Raw genomic sequence first — 9,887 nt, forward strand, 5'->3', positions numbered from 1 at the left:
GCTCAATTCCCACCCGAAACATATCAAGCACTTAAAATAAAGGAAAAACTCTACTTTCTCACTCCCTCAACTATCGCAAAAGTCTGAAAAATCATCCCTTAACTACAAAACCGGATATCTAATCTTTCCTGACTATCAAAACTATTTGTTTTACCTTAGCGGTTTTGAAAGAAGTTTTTGCATTTTTTTTCATAGATTGTTCTTTCTTATCTCTTTTTTCACTCAATTGTGGTAGCAAACGTGGATAAAAAATCATGAAAAATGGTATAGAGGTAGAGGAGAGTACGGAGAAGCCAATTTCACAACCTTTTGAAGTTAAAACTAAAAAAATGATATTTGAAATTTTGAAGAAAGAAAGAGTTCAAACTTCATTGGATTTTTGAGCATTAAGATGAGCTCCATCTTTGACAAATTTAAAGTGTGTGATATATATTGAAGGTGCATCATTAGAAAATTTCTATGTTTATATATAGGTTCTATATATAGAAAATTTTAAGTTTAAGTATTACGATAGTTGGGGGAGGGAAAGTAAACTTTAAAAGGGTCAAATCTTGGCCTTCCAGCCCAAGAAGGATAGACCTTGAGCCCATTTCAACCATTACATAGGTCGTATTAGTACTATATACATACAGGTTGCTGCTGGGTAAACTTCAGTTACCACTACACATATGCGCCTCTGGCAAAATACATTTGACGTAGGCAAAGCTAACTCACAAAATTCGGGACAACAAAAACTGGGGAAAGTGGAATTGCAGGCGCAAAGCTTGGCAAGGAGCATCATGTCTGATCCATTCTTAAACACTCGACTAGGTTCGGATTAAGACTTGACGATGAGGACGGGACAGCTCGCGTTCCTGAGGCAGTAATCACTTACACTTCCGAGCAGAGCCCTGCAGAAGCAACGGCCATTCCTCTACACAATCAATCACCATCCAAAAGTGCAAGCAAAAAAAGCATGCAGGTAGCAGTTGATTCACTGCGCTCGAGTGGCAGGCGCCACAAGTCACAGTTGGGTACCTCTTGAAGAAGCCGTAGCCATGGCTCCCCATGACGAGGAGGTCGGCCCCGAGCTTGTCCGCCATCTGGCAGATGACGGTCCTGGCGTCCCCGACGGCCACCTTCACCTCGACCTTCATCTCGTGGTCACCCTCACCCTTCTCCTGCAGCCACCAAATCGCCATCCCATCAGCAGTCAGAAACGAAATCTGGTTGCTGAACGCTATATTTAGCAGGGCTGAAATGTTTGCGATTTGCATCTCTAGTTTGAGCACCTTGGCGTAGAGCGTGCAGAGCTTCTGCGCCTTCTCCACCACGGAGTCCGCCACCTCCCGGCTGTACCTGTCGATGGCGGCGGTCACCTCCTCCGAGAACAGGTAGCCTACCGCGGCTTGCAGCACAGGACTGTTAGCGAATGGCTATTAGCTCTCGTTGCCGTAACTGAGACGGAGCCCAGCAAGCCGGCCATGGTCGCTGGAAGAAAGCAGAGAGGTGGCGCTTACCGGAGGCGTCGAGCACGGAGTAGGTGGGCGGCGCCGGGCGGACGTAGAGCAGGATGACGGTGTCCCCGCGCGCCGCCGCGGCGAAGGTGCCGAGGCACCAGCGCAGCGCCTGCACGCTCTCGTCGCCCTCGTCCACCGCCACCAGGATGCGCCGCCCCTGCTCCGCCGCCGCCTCGCCGCCCATGCTTATCTCGCTGCGCACGTGTCACGCTCACGCGGTCCAATCGATCTCGAGCGAGCAGTCAGTCACTGGTCCCTAGAAGCTCCTCCGACTCGTGGATGTGGACGGGCGAGAGGTTTCAGGGGCCGATCTTTATCGGAAGGCGGAGGCGTAGCTCGTGGTTTGCGTAACGGTGGCTGGGTTCCGCGGTATCTTTGCCTCTTTGGGCGTCTGGCCGGCGGATCTCGCGCAGCGCCGGGTTAGATTTGCCGTGGTTTTCCCGGCCGCGCCTGGGTTTGCGAATGCGAGTACTACTGGGCTAGCCGACATGCGGGACCGAACGTGTTTTGTTTAATCCGCAGGCCGGCTGCGGTTTCAAATGGGCCGAATTGCATGAGCTTTCAGGAGATAAGAACAAGCCTAGCCCAGCTTGCAGTCTGAGGCTCTGAGCCCGAACACAAAGGGCTTGTCCGGTTCCCCGTTAGCCCAATAGGGGTCAGCCTGTCGCACAAAGGCTGCATTTTGATCACAGTCATGGCACATTTTAAGAAGAAAAAAAAGTCTACTTTCCCTCCCTCAACTATAGCGGTTTTGATAGTTGGAGGAGATCTATACTCGGTTTTGATAGTTGGAGGAGATCTATACTCGGTTTTGATAGTTTGCGAATGCGCATACTACTTCACATTATTTTTTTTTATAGATTTTTCTCCCTTCTCTCCTTTTTCACTCAATTGAGGTAGCAAACGTGGTTCAAAAATCATGAAAATTGTCATAGTAGTAAAGGAGAGTACAAAAAACCCAATTTTGTAAATATGTGAAGTTTAAACTTAAGAAATTTGAAACTTAAAATTTTTAACAAAGAAAGAGTTGAAACTTCATTGAAAGGCATCAAGATGAGCTGCATCTTTGACAAAGTTTGAACTGTGTAACACATATTAGAGGTACATCATTAGGGGTTTTTTATGAGTATAGGTTCCATAGCAAAATCTGAAGTTTATAACGAAGGGTCAAATTTGAGCCAAATTTTATCTTTTAATTTATTTTCACATAATTTAAAATATACTCAAGAAATTTCATATTTATAAATTAGATATATAATGCTTGAGAGATTTTAAATTATGTGAAAATAAATAAAAAAGGATCAAATTTCGCTCAAATTTGATCCTTCCTAAGAAACTTAAAATTTTGCTATAGAACCTATACATATAAAAATTCCCTAATGATGCACCTCTAATATGTATCACATTGTTCAAATTTTATCAAAGATGGAGCTCATCTGATGCTTTAATAATTCAATGAAGTTTGAATTCTTTCTTTCTTCAATTTCTTTTTTGAGTTTCAACTTCAAAAGGTTTTGAAAGTTCTCTGTACTCCCCTCTGTCACAATGTCAATTTTCGTGATTTTTTATCCATGTTTGCTAGATCAATCAAGTGAAAAAAGAGATAAGAACAAGAAATCTATGACAAAAATGCAAAAACTACTTGTAAAACCGCCGAGGGAGGTAAAACAAACAGTTTTCATAGTTGGTAGTTGATGGATGAAATTCAGACTTTTGCGATAGTTGAGGGAGGGAAAGTAGACTTTTTCCACATTTTAATTCATACGGCAGTGTCATATAAAAAAACTGAGAACACGGACACTCTCTGATCTCAAATAAAACCGGCCGCGCCACCAATCAACGTAATTAATCACCATCGTGCTGCCAAACGAAGTGCCACGTTCGCAAACGAGCTCACCACACAACGGCCATGATCAGCGCCATAGTGCTCCGCACGTAATGACGTAAACCGTGCACGCGTAACAGAAATCCGCCTCAAACCTGCAACTCCACGAACACCACCGGGGGCGCAGGGCAACTCCAGGCCACTGTTCCGGTCGCCGGACGACGACGTGGACGCCCAACACCCGGCCAGTCCCGTCCAGCCAGCACCCATGTCGGCAACCCCTCGCGGCCGGTCATCGTCGCACCGCCGGACGCGGTGCAAGTGCTTAGGCGGAGGCAAAGGGGAGCGCGGCACGCCGTGCTGCTCCTTCAACCCGCTCAGGTCGCTCTTCCGGTGCCCCGGCCGCCGCGGCCGCAGCCGCAGCCGCGGCAAGCATCGGCAGCGGACGCCGTCCAGGGTCCGTGACGCGCCGGCGGCAGGCGCCGTCCAGCTGCAGCAAGGCCAGGAGGAGGAGCCGTCCTTCTTCGTGTACGCCATGCCGAACCAGGGCGGCTTCGGCGGCGGCGGCGGCGGCGCCGAACGCAAGAAAAAGAAGCACAGGAAGCCGCGCATGCCGTCCTTCGGCTCCTGCTTCCGTAGTAGGAAGAAGAAGAAGAAGGAGCGGAAGCAGGCCAGGGCCGCGGCGGCCACTGCGAGCGCGAACGCCCCGCGCGCGGCGCTCACGCCGGCGTCCTCTTTGCTGACGCACCCGCCAGGCTCCCCCTCGCCGCCGGAGAAGACGACGCAAGCTCCGATCCGGTCGATGACGCAGCCACCTTCGCCCGCCCCTACCGAGAACGGCAGCACCATCAACTCGCCGGCGCCGCCTGGCCGGCAACCGGCCACACCGAGGCCGGGCAAGCAGCCGACGGACTCGCCGCCGTCGCCGTTCGCGCCGCAGATGCAGCAGCCGAAGCATGCGGAGGGGCTGGAGATCGTGGAGGTGGCGACGGGCGAGCGGCTGTCGGCGCACGAACTGAGCCTCATCGAGATGGTTGGCAGCTCAACGGACGGCTCGGCGGAGTCGTCGGTGAAGTCATCGCTGGAGTACGTCAACGAGAACGAGCCACCGCCGGCGAAACGGACGGTGGTGGAGAGGGAAGCGGAGGTGGTGGAGGTTCAGGAGGTCCCGAAGCTGTGGCTCAACGGCAAGCCCCGCGCAGGGGAGCGCTTCGCCCGGCCTCTTGTGGCGGCGGAGGCTGAGGAGCTGTGGGCGCACGACGTCGCGTGCAGCCGCGTTCACGCGACCATGCTCGCCGAGACGGTAAGCTCTTCGAGCTCATTGACGTTGGTTCAGGTGGAACTGAATTGCTTCTCCGATCGTGATTACTCAAACTCGTTCTCGCATTTTTCTTGTACCTTAGCCAGCAATCGAGCATTTTAGTCCAACCTAACGATTGAACTCCATAACAAGCTGCTCATATCTCATGCCCGTTTCCTTTCTTTATACTCCTCGTTGTTGACACGATGAGGTAGAGTGTCGTTTCTCGCTTGCGAGTCTACGAGATGCTCACTCTCGCACCCTAACGCGCCAAGAAATTAGTGTCCTTGAACGAATTTTATTAATTTAAACCCAAGCAGGGAAGGACCGGCCCAAAAACTAAGTGGACTCTACATGTTCATTTCAACTAAGAGCAAGTTTAATAGTCTCGCCGGATGCTCGACAGCGGCTGGTGGAGACGCGTGCGTGATGGTGGCGGGCTCCGCTGCTATTTAATGCGTGGCTCGCTGCTCAGCCAATAGTAGCAGGCGCAGGGCTTCTTCGTTGGTCGCAGTGGGCGCGTCGCAACCTGCATGTTCACTTCTCTTCATTTCTCTCTCCTCCACGTAGGTATGAGCCGGCTAGTCGCCTATCATAATACCTGCGCTAAACGCGAATGCATGCCCACTACGTGTCCTTCTTAGTGGACCATATTCCCAAACTATGCTCTTCTTCGATCATCCTCTGTTCCCGACCAAGCCTAACTTTTGATTGAGGATATAGTTATAGTTGGAGTAGAAGCTCTTCATTGCGAATAAAAGGTCGGCAGGCTTCAAACAATTAAGATGATGAAGTATAATTTCTTTCGCTTGTTGCTATGAAGTTAAGGATCATCGTACCGCCAAAACCAACCAGTGTAATTATTTTTTTATTTTAAAGAAAATTCCTTATACAACATAATTAAGTGAACCTACCTCTGTAGATAAATATTTAGTGCCCACTGTTATTGAAATAGAAAAAATTGAGAAAACTTAAGTGAATTGCATGACTAAAATGCGTTAGTGGTATGGAAGCCCACGATAATGTGGCAAACAGATGGCTATATATTTGTGCTACTCAATAGTAACATTCGAAACAGGGTTCCATTTATGCTACTCATTAGTAACATTCAAAACAAGTTGTAAGATCACTACTGTACCACTTTACCAGGTTCATTGTTTTTAAGTTATTTACAAAGATGAAAAACTAGTAAAATGACCTTGTGTACATCTGGAAAAGTTCTAAAACCAAACAAAAAGTATTCAAATCAAAGGGACTAAGATAATACAACATGAAAAAACTAAATACAACTGAATCATATAGAGAAAAGGGTATCTCATTTGGTGAATATGGTTATGCATGTAGACAGTAGAAATATACATGTACTACATCTAGGACTCGTGTAACCTACTACTACTATTATTACTAGGACTCAGGTCACCTACTCCTTCTAGGAGTCTCTTCCTTGCAACTCTTGATCCGGCTATCTCCGGACTTATAACAACCTTTGAGGTAAGCCCGTTCCATTGATTTGTACAATGCATAGCCGCCACTCGTTCGTTTCGTCATAGTATTCCATAACTTTGACCGTCGAAATCATCTGCCCAGTTTTTGAATTTGAAAGAAGAAGAATAATCATTCGATTTGACTCCCTACTAATAGTCCCCGTACTTCTGCTGTGAGCTGTGACAGTTCTCCGCAACACAATCACCTAAACTCTGGCTCCGTTTGGTTTTGTAGTGCGCTAGTGAATAATGACACTTTGACCGTTAATTACGATGTCAAATAAAGCCAGTTTACAAAAACAACTCCAGAACTCCGCGCTAGTGACCCTGAAGAATCTAATGAGGCCTGCGACCGCGCGATTAGATGATGGGTATTGTAGCATCACTGTAGCAAATCATCAATTAATTACCATCATTAGATTCGTCGCGAAAAGTTACACTCATCTCTGAAAATATTTTATAAATAAATTTTATTTAGCACACCATGCATGCGAAATTCTTTTGTAGCGCTAGCGCTTTGAAAGCAAACAAGGCCCCTGTAAGCCTGTAACCCACCCACCCCCCACCAACCCGACCACCCCGCCGCGTCAAGCAACGGCGCAACGCAGCCCATGGCCTTCACCTCCCAATCCCTAATCTTCCGGGCACCCGTCTCCCTCCCCAGCGGCCGCCTCGCCGCCCCAGGTCGCGTTGCCCTCCGGGGCCGCGGTGCCGCGTTTCCTTCCGTCGCGGCCGCCTCCACTCCGATGGCGAAGTCGGATGGCGACGAGAAGGAGATGAAGCTTTGGGGCGGGCGCTTCGAGGAGGGCGTCACGGACGCCGTGGAGCGCTTCACGGAGTCCATCTCCTACGACTGGCAGCTCTACAAGTACGACATCATGGGCAGCAAGGCTCATGCCACCATGCTCGCCTCCCAGGTACTACTTACAATATGCGCGTTCTGCTGAAGCAACTGCATCCTCGCTGTTCGTGGTAGTCGTGCAGTGTGGTTTGACGGCCTAGATGATGTTGGGCAGATTATTAGCCTTATTGTCTGGATGGAGCTGCTGCGAGTCAGTTTGGGGGTTGTTGATCCGGGGTCAATCCTCTGGTAATCACTGGGGTCAGCTTTGTGTTCGAGAAAATGCCTGCTTACTTGTTATGCTTGTGGTGCGACACACAGAAGTTCGAAACCGCTAGCTTCCTGTAAAGTAGCATTGGTTAGGTTTAGTCTGCGTGCACTCTGGGGTTTTCCACTTTTCCAGCAGTGTTGTTCGTCATATTTGCTGAAACGCTCTAACATTTGGCCTCGCTGGACGCTTCTTATAGTGAATGATCACTATGTTTGAGTATGAATGCTGAATCATGTGCAATGCAGGGTTTGATAACTGCTGGCGATAGGGATATCATCTTAGAGGGTCTCGATCAGATTGAGACGCTTATTCAAGAAGGCAAGTTTGAGTGGAGAAAGGATCGGGAGGATGTGCATATGAACATTGAAGCAGCTCTGATTGAGAGGGTTGGTGAGCCAGCGAAGAAGCTGCACACTGCTAGGAGCCGCAATGACCAAATTGTGACGGATCTAAGGCTATGGTGCCGTGATGCTATCGATAAGATTTTGATTCGTATCAAGCAGTTTCAGGTTTGCTTCTGAATATACTCTGTAATGGTTATGATTTCATACTATAATCATGTGTGTATTTCTTGGCTACCTTTTCTGCTTGCTGGTGCAACACTTCTCAGTTTTGTGCTCTATTGACACACAACCATTCCAACGATTAAGAAAGCTTATCTGTGGAAGTTTCAAAACTTTGTTTTATTGATTCATCATTTAATTCACAACTTATGGCAGCAACTTTAGTCCAAAACTTCTGTTTTTGTACACAACGTTAAGAAAATTTGATCCAGTACATGATTGCAGGTTATGCGTACTCTCTTTGAAATTCCACTTTGTAAATGCTAACACATGATTTCTACTATTTTCACAAACTTTATTTCAGGGTGAAAGTTTCAACTTTCTAATATTAGCATGATTCTTGACGTTTCAGCTGTCTTTGGTTACATTAGCTTCAAAATATGTTGACTTGATAGTCCCTGGTTATACTCATCTGCAAAGGGCACAGCCTGTTTTGCTGCCCCATCTTCTCTTATCATATGTTGAACAGGTGATTTCCATTTCTTGCCTTCGTGACATCTTGCAACATTGTAATTTCAATTTACTTTCGAGCTTGGGAAGGCAAGAATTTTAGTTTATGAATTTGAGTGTCATGTGTCATTGATCATCTATTCCCTTAGTTGATCTTTGTGGGTATTGTGCAAATAAATTTTTGAATGATCAAACTAGTGTGTTTTTTTTATTTGAAACTAGTGTGTTTTTATCTAAGCAAAGTTAAAGAGAAAATCTGTTTAATGTTCATGATTATTGGTGGTAGCCCAATTTCAGTTTTTGGTTATAAACGTGAACATATGCGGAATTGCTGGGCATAAATAGAACATTCTGTGTTTTTAGGATTATTTGGAACCTCTATCTATGCTGTAGACATCTCAATGCAACACCAAAAGTTGAATAATTGCATATGGTGTTCCAAATGATACCGAGGTTGTCGGGAAGTTCTGATATTTTTTATGTTAACTTGACCATGTTTAGATTTTTCATTTTCTTGTATCATATATCCTTCAATGTATAATCTGCCGAACTTGAGCTGTATGCAATAATGCACCATATAGATGTCATACCAGGCCCACTTGAATCACGATACATAGCTTACAGTTTACCACATCTGTGGCATGTCTGTTCAAATAATAGGGCTCCAGACACTTTACTGACAATCTTTTAGGATAAACAAGAATTGAAATTCTGGTTAACTTGACAGTATTTCTGATTATAATTTGTACAGCTGGAGCGTGATGCTGGTCGGCTGGCCAACTGCAGGGAGAGAGTGAATGTCTGCCCTCTTGGTGCTTGTGCTTTGGCTGGAACCGGACTTCCCATTGACAGGTTTCAGACCGCTAAAGATTTGAAGTTTACAGCTCCGATGAAGAACAGGCAAGTTGTTGGTTTCTTGTGTTAGTATCATTTCAAGGCTCCAAGCATGGCTTTCTATAATTCTATTCTATTATATTACTTGCCTTCAATGATGATCAAGCTAGAGTTATTTTATTAAATTAAAAAAAACTTGAAGCTCTAAATAATTTACATCTGCTGCAATCCCTGGCTTGAGTCTTGTCTTGTGAAATTCATAAAATACTCAATATTCTTTTCATCTTTTTCTTTTTACACTGAAATAAAGCTATATGAAAATGTTAGACCTAATTATCTGATTCTCTTCATCTTCTTCCTTTCACAAACACCTTAATATCGTGCAGAAGCAGAAATGGTTGTTTAACTGGTTTATATAGCTGGCATATTTTTGTGACCTGCACCGCCAAGAATTGTTGGTCACGCTCTTGTATGTACACACTTGTTAGGCTAGAAACACAGTGAATGGCAAATTATTCATTTTCAATTTTGAGCAGTTCTCACTTAAACTGAAAGTTTTTTGGTCAACAGCATTGATGCAGTATCAGACCGTGACTTCGTATTGGAGTTTCTTGCTGCCAATTCAATCGCTGCTGTGCATCTTTCTCGAATTGGTGAAGAATGGGTTCTTTGGGCATCAGAGGAGTTTGGGTTCCTGACACCAAGTGACAAAGTTTCAACAGGAAGCAGCATTATGCCACAGAAGAAAAATCCGGATCCAATGGAGCTTGTTCGTGGGAAGTCTGCTAGGGTTGTTGGAGATCTCGTGACTGTTCTAATC

General features: G+C 46.1%; 2 protein-coding genes across 3 annotated transcripts; one reads left to right on the forward strand and one right to left on the reverse strand.

The window, feature by feature from the left end:
* Nucleotides 1-529: 529 nt before the first annotated feature.
* Nucleotides 530-1,871, reverse strand: LOC120687298 (universal stress protein A-like protein). Of its 2 annotated transcripts, none has more exons than XM_039969282.1 (4): nt 1,500-1,871; nt 1,272-1,387; nt 1,018-1,160; nt 530-890 (listed from the first exon to the last, which is right to left on the reverse strand). In XM_039969282.1, exons 1-4 carry the CDS (start codon nt 1,681-1,683, stop codon nt 818-820), a joined length of 516 nt encoding a protein of 171 aa, XP_039825216.1. In that variant the 5' UTR covers nt 1,684-1,871; the 3' UTR covers nt 530-817. The 2 variants fall into 2 exon arrangements, with proteins under 2 accessions (XP_039825216.1, XP_039825217.1); XM_039969283.1 differs by having other exon boundaries at nt 1,272-1,378; nt 1,500-1,869.
* A 4,802-nt stretch (nt 1,872-6,673) lies between these two features.
* On the forward strand, nt 6,674-9,881 carry LOC120692008 (argininosuccinate lyase, chloroplastic-like; the record flags this gene model as incomplete). The annotated part of the gene is made up of 5 exons (XM_039975223.1): nt 6,674-7,025; nt 7,466-7,729; nt 8,136-8,252; nt 8,985-9,133; nt 9,638-9,881. Coding segments are annotated over exons 1-5 (1,080 nt in total), but the record flags the coding sequence as incomplete, so codon positions are not given.
* Nucleotides 9,882-9,887: the final 6 nt, after the last annotated feature.

The sequence above is a fragment of the Panicum virgatum genome, chromosome 9N (assembly GCF_016808335.1).
Source record: "Panicum virgatum strain AP13 chromosome 9N, P.virgatum_v5, whole genome shotgun sequence".
Lineage (NCBI taxonomy): Eukaryota > Viridiplantae > Streptophyta > Magnoliopsida > Poales > Poaceae > Panicum > Panicum virgatum.